General features: G+C 31.7%; 2 protein-coding genes across 2 annotated transcripts in view; one reads left to right on the top strand and one right to left on the bottom strand.

The window, feature by feature from the left end:
- Positions 1 to 9,145, top strand: part of VPS37A (VPS37A subunit of ESCRT-I) — a 26,164-nt gene extending 17,019 nt beyond the window's left edge. Inside the window, exons 7-12 of the mRNA XM_079143133.1 lie at positions 756 to 883; positions 967 to 1,025; positions 1,102 to 1,170; positions 4,901 to 5,044; positions 6,376 to 6,456; positions 8,550 to 9,145. Coding sequence (XP_078999259.1) covers positions 756 to 883; positions 967 to 1,025; positions 1,102 to 1,170; positions 4,901 to 5,044; positions 6,376 to 6,456 — 481 coding nt within the window. The 3' untranslated portion in view covers positions 8,550 to 9,145. The remainder of the gene's footprint in view (positions 1 to 755; positions 884 to 966; positions 1,026 to 1,101; positions 1,171 to 4,900; positions 5,045 to 6,375; positions 6,457 to 8,549) is intronic.
- MTMR7 (myotubularin related protein 7) overlaps positions 8,995 to 13,533 on the bottom strand; it is a 92,114-nt gene continuing 87,575 nt past the window's right edge. Inside the window, exon 14 of the mRNA XM_079143132.1 lies at positions 8,995 to 13,533. Coding sequence (XP_078999258.1) covers positions 13,168 to 13,533 — 366 coding nt within the window. The 3' untranslated portion in view covers positions 8,995 to 13,167.

Below are 13,533 nucleotides of genomic sequence, written 5' to 3'. Positions count from 1 at the left end.
TGTGATTGTCTTAGGGGGATAATTTTTAAATCAATTTTAGCTCTTACAGGTTGCATTTACTGAGTGAGTAGTCTATACCGAGAGATTTTTCTGTATGCTCAGAGTGAAATATTAGTTACTAAGGAAACAAATCTTTTTTTTTTCCTGTCACTTTTATTCTTTGAAAATTATTTCTGGATATATTTATACCTAATTATTTCAAAATGTATCTTGGCCTATTTAGATCTTTCATTGTTCCTTAATGATAATAATTCTTTAATGTTACCTTGTTGCTCCAATATTTTATTAAGTAAATTTTTTTTGTTGGTAGTTTGTTTGAATCAGGATTCAGAAAAAAAGTGCACTTACTGTATTTGAATGCTAGCTTTCTTAAGTATCTTAATGAACCATTTCTCTCTGCCTTTATACACACACATATACTTACATATACCTATACCTACACATAAATAAATGTATTTACATAAGTACACATACACACTTATACATGGACATATATATATATGTATTTTATACATAGACTATTATATATTTATTGAAGAACTTGGTTGGTTGTCCTGTAGAATCTCCCACATCTACTTTCCAGTATGGTTAATGTTTTATATTCCTCTTAGGTTATAATTAGCCTTCTTACATGTACATATGAAAATTATTTACAATCCTATCAACCAAATAAAATAGAAAATTTGTGAGTATTTATCAAGGAGAAATACTAGATGACTGATTTTCATTAACAACATATGTCTTTTGTGTTCTAGTTTATCACAACTCACAGATATGAATGAACAAGAGGAAGTATTACTAGAACAGTTCCTGACTTTGCCTCAGCTGAAACAAATTATTACAGACAAGAATGACTTGGTAAAAAGTATTGAGGAATTAGCAAGTATGTTTTGCCTTATTTAACTTCTTATTTCCTGAGAAAAACATGATCTTTATCTGGAAATAACCAGAGAATTTATCTTACAGGAAAAAATCTTCTTTTGGAACCTAGCTTGGAAGCCAAAAGGCAAATTGTTTTAGATAAGGTGAGTTAATGATCATTTTGAAGACATTTATACAATTTAAAAATAGAATGAAACTGAATTTTATTTTCTTTTTTAGTATGAATTACTTACACAAATGAAATCTACTTTTGAAAAGAAGATGCAGAGGCAGCATGAACTTAGTGAGGTAAGAGTCTAGTTTTTTTCCTTTCCTATGAGAACTTTTCATCCTGGTTTGCATGGGCCACGTTTCTTTGACTATTATCAGCTACCATTTGTTAGACATCTTTCTGTACAAAGCCTGATACCTTTAAATATAGATGGGCAGTTCTGTTATGAGATACTATAAATCATTTGTGTTTGTGTCAGACCATGTTTACAAAACAGGAAAATATAAAAGCCCCACAAATAACTTCTAGGTAAGTTATAAAAGCAGTATAATACTTTTAGTAAAACCTACCAATAATTAAAAAAAAAACCAAAAAAACGAACTTCCGACTCACTTATAAGCTTACGTACAAATATTTTAAATGAAAGTTGTCAAATTGAAAAGTATAATATATGAAAGTATTTTATAAAATTCAGCCTATATCTGTGAAAAAAAAAAAAACCTTTAAAAATAAAGATAATGGAGGGAATAATCTCTATTGCCTACCAATAAGTCATCATAATTAATAATATTATATTTCCTTCAAAATCAAATTTTGGAAGATAAAGCCAATGTAATAAAACATTAAATAGAAATAAAATACGAGCAAACAAAAAGATGGTAAAGGAGAATATAATTTATAATGAATTTCAGATATGATTATCCTTTAGAAAAAAATAAGAATAGTAGCTAATATTGAGCAATTAATGTGTGTCTTACACTGCACCAGGATATTTATATATATTGGCCTATTATTAGCCCAAATCCTACAAGACAGATATTGTTACTTTTCACTATTTTCCATTTTATAGAAAGTTTTAGGGATCAGAGTCAAACCTAAGCAATCCTGCCTCTCAGAAAATGGGTGAAAATCAACTGAAATAGTCTTAGATACAGATTGGAAATTAGTAGATGTTAAAGAAGCTTTTAATAATAGTTAACATCATTCCTTATATAAACTCTTAGTAAACTAAGAATATAAACTAATTTTCATTTGATAAAAAAAGTTAGAAATCAAGTGTAAACATCACATTTAATTACTGAACATTTCCAGAATCTCATTAATGTTGGGAATAAGAGAGTAGTGCCCCATTGTCACAGCTGCAGAATATTGCTTAGGAAGTTCTGATCACTACAATAAGACAGGGGAAGTAAAAGGTACACTAGAAAAGATGAGGCGAAATAGTTGTTTACCAAAAAATAAGCAATCAATAATCCTAGAGAGAGAAGAAAATTTTCACCATATGTTCCAGCAATTAGTACTCCAAAATGAAACAGAGGAAAAAAAGCTTTTATAATAGCAACAGAATTATAAAATACTTAGAACTGAACCTGATGAAGTAAGTTAGTAAACTTTATTTAAGTTAGTAAACATGAAAGAAGTCTTGAGCTATTTTCTAAGACTATTTAGAGCAACACAGAATATTCATGGAATGAAAGATACTATGTTATAAACATTGCATTCTTCCCCAAATATTTATAAGCTTATTGTCTGGGGTTGTAGCTCAGTGGTAGATCACTGGGTTTGATCCTCAATACCACATTAAAATAAATGATTAAATAAATAAAATAAAGGTATTGTGTCCATCTACAACTAAAAACAGTTAAATATGTATACATATAGTTATAACCAAATTCTCAGAAGTATTTTTTAAAAACATCTTAATGGATTTATTCTACAGTTCATCTGAAAGACTAAATGGATTAAAGTAGGAAAAAATAAAAAGGAAATAATAGAAAAGACTGCCCTTTTCCACTATCAAAATACACTGTAAAACCTCATGATTTAAAATGATGTAGTAGTTTTTGTAGAAAAATAGTTTCATATAGTTCAGAAATAGACTCATATATGTGAATGATTCATTTGAGAAAATTGAGGATTCAGTAAATTATATACTTGGTTGTCTAGTATCCATTTACAGAAAGTAAGATCATTATATAGTTTACAGATTTGTACAAAAACTTTCTTTGGAAACCATAAACAGTCAACTATCTCTCTAGGAGTTTTATTGTTGTTATTTAAAATTACAGTAAGAAAGACTTTTCTGAGCATTGTAAGAGGAAGAAGCATAAAGGAAAATTGATGTTTCATTACGTACAAAATAATTTTTTAATCTCAAAAATTGTAAAAAGTGAAATATGAAAGAGAACAAATGTGTGTAGCAGTTTGTGACAAACAACTATTAATGGCAATGGTCAATGAAAAGTGAAGAAGAAAACAAGAAACTCACAAGAGAAGAAATACACATGTCCAGTAAAGATTCTGTTTAACTGTTATTTTGACCCCTGAAGGTTTATAGAGGAATTACCTGAAGTGATTCTTGAAACACTTAAAAAAATAAAAAATAAAAAGTTCACACACACTATCTTGGTTCTGCGGCTTTTCCCTAGATGTGTTCACTCAAGATGCTCTGGAGATTATGCATATTTTACACATTTAAAAACTATATTACACGATGGGGTACTAGAGTGCAGACCTCTCCTATTTTATTATATTATTCAGTACTTGGTCTAGTGTTTGGCACTTAGTAGATACTCATTATTTAGTGAATAAGTAAGTGGAAGCATTTGAACATATGTGATATTTTACTTTTTTATAAGAAACGAAATCAAATATCATCCTGTGAGCCAAACTTGTAAGACTTGATAATCAGTTTTAGCAAGGGTGATAAGAAAATGGTGCATTACTGGATAGTCCTGTATGTGGTATACTCTATACACACTAAGATGGCTAATAAAAATAGTTTTACTTCCTACATTTAGATCTTTGTCCACTTCGTGTTAATTTTTGTATATGAAATAAGGTAGGATTCTAAATTTATTCTTTTGCATGTGGATTGCCAGTTTTTCTAGCATCATTTGTTTGGAAAAGACTGTCCTTTTCCTGTTGAATGGACTAGGCACCCTTGTCAAAAATCATTTGATCATACATATGAGAGTTTATTTTGGCTCTCTCTTCTCTTCCATTGCTCTGTGTTTTAATGTCAGTACCACACTATTTTGATTAATGTGACTTTGTAACTTTTTAAATCAGAAAATATAAATTGTCCAACTTTGTTCTTTTTCAAATTTTTTTTGCTTATTTTGGGTCTCATGAGATTCCATATAAATTTTTGGATGGGTTTTTCTATTTCTCAAAAAATTGCCAACGTGATTTTAATAGCAATTACATTGCATCTGTAGAACACTTTAGTTAGTATTGTCACCTTAATCATATTAAATCTTCCAGCCCATGAACACGAGATCTCTTTCTACTTAAGCTTTTAATTTCTTCCAGCAGTTGGTTTTTGGTGTACAAATCTTCCACCTCTTTCGTTAAATTTAATCCCATCATTTTTGCATATTGTATTCATGAGAAGTGAGTCACTAGATCCAGCCCACACTCCAGGACAGAGGACTAAACAAGAGCAGGAATAACAGGAAGAGGTCCTAAAGGGGTCATCTTAGAGGATGCTTCCCGCAAGCATTTAATTCCAGAGTTCCCAGGAAAGTACAATGATTTGCCCAGTTTCTCATTTAGTAATTTGCAGCCAGTGGATTGGTTTTTCTTGTGTTAGGTATCTACCTTATAAACAATAGCTAAGGACCTGGGTGGACATTGTAGGGTAGCAGATTTTCTCAAACTGAGGCTACTAGGTAAGGCTTCTAGTAAATGTTTCTTCATACCTCTACTTCATTTCCCTCTAAGGAGTTTTTTTTTTAATAAACAAAAATAGTGTTTGATATATATATAGAGAGAGAGAGTTTGTTTGTTTGTTTTTTCCCCCAGAGTTGTAGTGCAAGTGCCCTACAGGCAAGATTGAAAGTAGCTGCACATGAAGCTGAAGAAGAATCTGATAATATCGCTGAAGATTTCTTGGAGGGAAAAACTGAAATAGACGATTTTCTCAGTAGCTTCATGGAAAAGAGAACAGTATGTAATACTCTTCAGTTGAGGATGAGTGACAACATAATATCAAATTACTTAATTATATCCATGAGTAAAACACATCAGCACATTACTGAGCTGGGGATTTGAGTGCTATGAGAGGAATCTGAAGAGCCTCTATTGAGAAGGATAGCAACACCCCATTCTCACTATCACATTAAACCTGCTTGTTCTGAGTGTACAAGAAGGTAAATCAAATAACAGTTCTGTTTGAAAAATGATAGTTCTGTACCATTCTGTGGAAGCTAATAATTTAGCCTTGTTCTAGTTAACAGTTACAGTGTACTCCTCAATAACAACCATTTTCACAAGTTGTTTAATGAGAATAATATAAAGAGATTAAAAAACAAATTTAAAAATAATTAAAATTTTCAGTTTCTGTTCTGATACTTCCATTGTATTTAAAGAAAAAAACAAAAAAAGTCTGCATTATAGTTTCTTGTCCTTTAGTAAAGTCCTAAATGTTTACAAAATTTCTCTAAGCACATTTTTAAAATAATCTTTTATTGGTAATTATAAGACATGAGAAACATGTCTTTTATATATATATATAGAGAGAGAGAGAGAGAGAGAGAGAGGGAGTTAAGGCAGGTGAGGCAGATTTTTATCATCTGCAAGTTTTATGGAAGAAAACTGAAGTTCATAGAGTTAGTGACTTGCCTATGTTATAGTACTAAGGCATTGACTTTTGGTCTGTTATTTTGTACTACATAACTACACCTTAAGTTTGTATTTGCTAATTTTTCCTGATTAATCAGGACTTAATTATTTCCATTTTTTTCTTTTTTTTATTTTTACAGACTGCATTTTGATTCACTGTACACAAATGGAGTACAAATTTTCATTTCTGTGGTTGTACACAGTATAGATACACACCATTCGTGTAATCATACATGTACATAGGGTAATAATGTCTCTCAGTCCACTGTCTTTCCTTCCCCCACCCCCAACCTCCCCATTTCCCTCTACACAATCCAAAGTTCCTCCATTCTTCTTTTACCAACCCCTATGCCCCCATTATGTATCATCATCCACCTGTCAGAGAAATATTTGGCCTTTAAGACACAGATATTTTTAAATTAAATAATAAGAATTAATATAAAGGATCAGGATTTGTATTGCATTCTGGAATTTGCAGGCAAAAGCTATCTTTTAAATAAATGGCTTTTTGGATTCTTGAATTCTGAGGAATAGCTACTTTAAACATCCAAAACTTGAAATAGTGTCCATTGGATAAAAGGATTACAATATACTGTAAGAAGTAATAGGCACATTTTTGGAGATGTGACTGATATTTTAAATAATTTATCTTCTAGATTTGCCACTGTAGAAGAGCCAAGGAAGAGAAACTTCAACAGGTGATAGCAATGCACAGCCAATTTCATGCTCCACTATAGGTAAATTGCATTTCAGGTTGAAGTCTCAAGGATATTGCATAAGTAAATGTTAATAACAGTGCTCGTTCAGACAGCTTTAAGTATAATTCTATCATAGCTACTGAACTATGTAACATAGAATGCTTTGTATTACATATTAAATGATCTTGTATAAATAAGCATGTATTCACTAGAAATCTTTTGGATATTTCCACAGTATATTTGCTTAGATGAAATGTTGTTTCAACACCAGATAGCTCCTTATGTAGAATTATAAGTTAAGAGTTGATTTCGTTCAGAGTATGGAGTGTGCCATATTACTTGGTTGACATGAAATAGTCATGTCATTTCTTCCTTTCAAATGTAATCCTAGTGACCCAGGAGACTCAGGCAGAAAAATCACAGGCTCAAAGTCAGCCTCAACAACTTAGTGAGACCTTGCCTCAAAATTAAAAAAAAAAAAAGTTCAGATGTAGTTTGGTGGTCACCCCTGGGTTCAATCCCCACTACCAAAAAAAGAACTTCTGGTTTTGCAGTCTTTCTCTTTCCATCTCACACCAAGATTATTCAAGTGATTTTCTGGCTAATCCCTCTGACTTTAGGGTTTTCCTTCCCATACAGCACTAACAGAATGGTTTTCCTAAAGTACCATTTCTGTCATAAAATATCTCTTCTCCAGAACCTGTAATGAACCTGCAATGTCAGATTTCTCTGTGGTTTTACTGTTTCCATAATCTGGCATATATTTCAAATCATCCAATTTAATTTGCCATTTTCTCCCTATATTGTCTTACATGTCATATTCTTCCTTCTACCACTCTTTGTTCATGTTCTTAACCGGTAAGAGTCTGTCCTTTTTCCTCCCTGCCTGTTTTGTTTTAAGAATGATTTGGTTGAATAAGCAAATCTCACCCTAGCAAGATTAAGTAAAAACCTAGGTAGCCAGGCACAGTGGTGCGTGCCTGTAATCACAGTGGCTTGGGAGGCCGAGGCAGGAGGATTGCTAGTTCAAAGCTGGTCTTAGCAACAGTGAGGCACTAAGCAATTCAGTGAAACCCTGTCTCTAATTAAAATACAAAAAATAGGACTGGGGATGTGGCTCAGTGGTTGAGTGCCCCTGAGTTCCATCCCTGCTACCCCTGCCCCCTTCTCAAAAACAAAACAAAAAAAAAACTATGTAGTTAGATAATGCAGGGATACATTATAGAGCTGAAGTGAATAAAGTACAGCTCAGTCTCCTGTGAAAACTCTAGGAGCCACTTAACCAAAATAGCTCCTTCTTTCTTCATGCTTTCGAGGACTACTTGTTTCTCATTGTTGCATCTGTTGTTGTTTGTTCATTTTTTGTTTTTTTGGGTACTAGGATCAAACCCATGATCTTTTGCATGCTTATCATGTACTCTACCACTAAACTATATCCCTAGCACTTTCTTCTCTCTCAGTTCACCCCTCAACCATTGCTTCCCTCGTACTGATTATATCAAATCTGCAGTTCAAGCAGCCATTTGAGAAAACAAGAGTCTCTGGCGTGCTAACACAAATTCCCAGGTGAGATACACATCCTGGCCTAATCAGCTTGGCTTGATGATTAGTGTCATGTGGTCCTCTGCCCAGTAAACCAGGCTAAAGGAGTGGACTTTAAAGGAGCATTGTAAGATCCCTAAAAAAGGGAGTGGGCTTCATGTTTTATTTAAGCCAATATCATATTAAAGAAATATCTAACTGATTTCTAATGGTTGTATGCTTATTTATGTAGTAAGAGGTATAATATATAATACAAAGGAAGGAAGTGACTGGAATTTCTTATCTCCAGTTCAAATAATTCTGCCTCCTTGTACTTTACTTATGCCAAGTCTGGCAGGAATTGTTTTGTATCTTATTTCTAATCACACTGTAAATTCCCTGTCTGCAGATACCAAGTTGCATTCCCCACAGCTTGAGAAGAAAGTAGACACTGAGTAATTGCTAATTTACATAAACATACTAAAATTTTTTCCTTACCCCTGTTCCCTCATAATCAAGTTATAGGTAAATTTTGGAAGAGAATGTAAAGGGATGAAAATTTATCACCTCAAATTAAATCTCAGATTTTTAAAATTTTCTTTTCTTTCTAGATTTTCCTGAAAACGTGAACTGCCAAGAGGAAAATGGAACATAAAACTTTAAGCACATTGTTTTATATTTATGATTTGCAAATTGGCATTTCATCATGGGGGCTGAATTCAGATATACTATATAGATTGTACACAGAACTGAGACTGATTTTGTATAGATCAAAATGATTGCTATGATCTTTGCTTTGGGAAAATTTTCTGCACTATTTGCACTAAAAATGTTTATTTATTGTTGATAAATTCTATCATTAAGTTCTGCTGCTATTCCTCTTATTATTGGTTAAATGCCTATGCATGTAATTTTAGCTAATTTTCAGTACTTTATAAAACATTTTATTTTGTAGTTTTAATTCAAAGCTGCCTCATTTCTTTATCAAGAATGGTGTGCTATTTAGATTATTTTCCTCTCAACCTTTTTTGAAGAAATTTTCAACTGTGGAAAGACTTTTCTCTTTTTTTCTTTCTTTCTGGATGATAAAATTTTCAAGGGCAAATTGTTTTTAAATATTCATAGTGTCAGGAAACATCAGACCTGACAGTGTGCCATCTCAAGTAAGTAACTTTTAATACCAACAATAAATCAAAAGAGTAAACCAGCTGTTCATATATTGTTTTATTTTTACAACTAAAGATACATTTATGTTGCAATACAGTTAAATAAATATTTTACTTAAGAAAATGACTGGCTTCATTTAAACCAGTCCAAAACAAACTTGCAGGCTAATTCTTAAAACATAAGTATCTGATGGGTTTGTTGTAGGATGGATATGTGTTCTAAATTCCTAATGTTAAAAAATATCTTTTTGTTAATAAAAATAGATGCAAAAAAAAAAATCAATGAATTTTCCGTACTGTTTTGTAAATTAAATTTTCCTGAGAAAAGTTTTATAGTAATAGCAAAAGTAATATTTAGATTTTAAGCAATCCTAATTTTGAATGAATTTAAATGAATTTTCTCTCCATTTGTACTGTGTTCAGTAATTTGCTTCTATGCCATGTCACCAAATGAACATATTCTATGGATAGCCCTAAAAGACTCTAAAGGGAGAAAATCTTTAACTATATATCTGCGGCTTGGTAAGCTAGTATCTAAATCACAAAACAACCTAGTGCATATTTTTGCTTAAATTTCATCCCCCTGTGATTATCATTTCAACATTTGCATACAATACAGATTATCTTGTCTTCATTTTTCTCTTTCTTATACATGTCTTTAGCAGTAGAGTTTTAGGGGAAAGACTTATTAGAATTGAAAAATACTTAATACTTAGTCTACATTTGTAGATAAATATTCACATGGACTAAAAAAGTACAATGCTGGATGCAGAAAATAGCTTTTATTAATTGCCTGTCTTGTTGGCACTGTGCCAAGGGCATGCTATTTAATCTTCAGAATGCCCAGAGGAAAAAATTATTTCTGGTTTGTAGGTGAGATAATGAGGTAAAAGTCAGTGTGTCAAATTTTTGAAAGTCTTTTGGGCATTCAGAACTTTCCTTATTGTATGTGACAATATCTGGTGTGATAGCATTGGCCATCAGACATTAATATTCACAACAATCACCACAGTAACTGGAAGATATAGCATTCCCAAACTTTTACAAATAAATCAGGTAGCTTTCTTGGAAATAGGTATATCCCAGAACAAGAGGCCAGCAGAACAGAGCCCTTCTAAAATAGCATTAATTTCATTTGATCTACAAATTTTATTAAGCACCTTAAAAATAAGGCATTGTGGAAATACCATATAAAGATAACGCAGATGTGGTTTAGGTATTGAGGTGCTCATCTACCTCCTGTTCTGCCGAAATGAAATAAAAGTATATATGTATATACATAATTTACTTCAATTAATTTATCAGATAACCTCTTAACCAGTCATTAAATAAAGAAGTTTGATCACAATTATCTGCATTATACAAATTGATTATTTAGTTCAGCTATAGGTTATGTATGTCATTTAGGCTGGAAAGAATTTATGCCTGTGTGAATTTGAGTTCATGACTGCAATAAACTTAAATGATGTTTTGCCTAATGTTTTGGCTATATTTCTTTGTAAAAATTGGTTATAGACATACATGGCAGGGTAAATATTCTCTTTTTACTTTACTATATAATAGAAGACTAGATGGAAATCAAAATTACAGAGGAAAACTTAGGAGTTTAATAGACTAGGACAGAGATTCATTATGGATAAAGATTTAAAGATTAATATCTCAAAAGAGAAGAACATTCTAAATCAATGAGATATATACTATTAAAGATAACCATTTTAAAGTTGAATGAAATTTCTAGGAATAGCCTAGAGAATTTTTATTAGGATAGAGTTTGTTGGACAAATAAGGTTTAATCATCTATATATGATTAAATTGAAAGATAGCTCAGATTTATGTGGTCTTAAAGAATAAATGTTTATTCTAGCATTTCCCATACTTTTCCTTATCTTCCTTTATTCCATAAAAAAAGGTCAATTGTTGGTTTGCTTAATCATGATCAAAATTCTTACCTAGTTCTGTCAAATTTACCTTAATATCACTCAATAAGAAATCACTTGAACCCTAATTACTAGTTAAGAAGTAATATGCCCATATCAGTTACATATCACTTCATTCCCTTTGCTTTAAATCACTACCCTAAATAATAAAACACTTCCTGATTGCAGTTTGATTTAAAATAAAAATGTAGTCTTAAGAGCATTTAGTCTTGTTGGATTGAGGGTGCTCTTTCAAGGCTCTGTGAAAGCACAATGAACATTTAATAAGCAATAAATGTAACCTTTTATATAGATTTCAATGTTAGTTACTTTTAATAAGTAGAATAAGTGAACATATAATGTTTTATAAAAATATTGAGGGAACTAAGAAGTTTATGGCTCTGATGGAAGACGTCACATTATAAAATTAAAATTTAATGTATCAAATTAGACTATTTGCTTTCCCAAATAAATGCATAGTCCTTTTTGGCATAGATACTATTTCATTTTTTAAAAAGTATTGTTTTTATAGACTTATACTCCCAACTGGAAAAAATTAAAGTTACACCCTCAGTTTTAGGCAAAAATGTGTCTAAAAGTAGATAACTACAAGAATGGTATGAAGTGAATTACATGTTATAAAAATGTAAAAGCCACTGACTCTATATCCTAAGTATTTATTAGGAGGGTATTCTCTATTACATACATATATTATAGAAAATCAATGACCTTTCCTTGTATTTAATTTGGGAACTACTCAGCAGAAAATACTCAGATTTTGTATTCTTAAAGAATGTACTTGCTTTTTTTTAACATTAAAAGAGTATTTTATATTACATGTCTTTAGTATATTAAAATAATTTCTATTTTTAAATATGCACAGTTAATAATTATACTGTATAATTTCATTTATGTATATTACTATGCCCCAAACCTTTCAAACTACAGATTTCAGCAATGTCACTTTCTTGCCTTTTTTCTTCATCTTACTCCCATTTTTGCAAAATGTAATATATTCACCAATAAAAAATTCACATTTAAAATATTGATGTAAGTTATTAAAAGTAAGTTTAATCCTTCTACATTCTAGAACTAATATTTCGAAGTCATAACTTGTGAATATTATTTCTCTCTATTCAAACATGACTTTCCTCTAGTAGTTTCCTTCAAATCAAAAGTTCTGGTTACCTAGTAAAGTTCTGCTTTTTAGCAAAATACAGGGCAAATCCCAGTTAAGAATTAGAGAATTTGGCTGTCTTAACTGGGATTGCCCTCATTGATATTTTACCCTACTAATTTTTACAATATTATACTTCAGGAATCAGGCTGGTGGTTGGCTCAGTCTTGATAGTGTAGTCTCTGGAATAGTAATGAAAGGTTGTTATTAAGAAAGCAAATATGATTTGAATTCATATGTAAGAGCCAGAGAGTGAATGTTGCTTCTACTTTATTAGGTATTAGACCCATCTTAGAGAAAAAGTAAGTTATAAGTTTTTTCATTTTTTTTAAATGATGAGAAACAAAAGATTCCAAAGAAGAGCAACAAAATTATCAACAATTCAAAATATATTATCTAAGGAAAAGTTAAAGTGATTATTATACCTGAAAGATAAGTTTAAACAATTTCAAAACTCCATAAGAATATAAGACATTAACCAAAAATGTTATATCTCATCAACATGCCTATTTTTAGAAATACTGATAATAGGGTCAGAAGATAGAAAACACAAACTATGCAACTGGAAGTGAAATAAGAGTAGGGATTCAAGACCATAACAAGTGTGAGGAAAGAGGGTCAAGGGGCTTTTTGAGGAGATGCATGCTATGACAAGGAAGATTTATATTGGTAATCTCATGTGATGACAGAAGTAATTGCTTTGCAGTGAATATAATTTTCATAGTCTAGAACGAGTTTCAAAATGATGAATAATTTTTCCTTATATTTAATAAAAGAAGTGGCTACTTCCTGTTCTTCAACATCTAAATAAACTAAGAGTTGGACAGTTTTTCCATTTTCATAGCTACATTTTACAATTCTCAATGACATGTCCCATATCCTAGGTTATTTTTATTCAAAATTGCACCATGCCCTTATTTTTGGAAGTGTTTCTTGATTGTCCTTCACTTTGGAACTCCAAAGGGAAACTTCAGGCAGTGAGAAACACAGCTTCATCAGAATCCCGGTCCTTACCACTGTCTTCACTCGGTGCACGCTCACCACCGCTTGGAGACCGACAGCTTAAATCCTCCACCCCAGACTCTTGATCACTGTTCACTGACAGATCTGGATCTGAGCTTTTCAGATTGTCTTGAGTTAGAATCAGAGCAGAATCTTCATCACCCTGTGAAGGGCTTCGGGATGGAAATGATTTCATATTCCCACTGTAATCCTGGGGAGTGTTGGCTGTGCTGTTGTCTGAGGTAGAAAACCCTGAGTGTTTGCTGGGTTCACTTTGTTTATTACTCTTCACTGTAATATGATTTAACTGGACTTTCTGAATTTTTTCCAGCCT

The sequence above is a fragment of the Sciurus vulgaris genome (assembly GCF_902686455.1).
Source record: "Sciurus vulgaris genome assembly, chromosome: 5".
Lineage (NCBI taxonomy): Eukaryota > Metazoa > Chordata > Mammalia > Rodentia > Sciuridae > Sciurus > Sciurus vulgaris.
The sequence above is the reverse complement of the archived record's forward strand: the minus strand, read 5'-3'. Positions and strand labels throughout refer to the sequence as shown.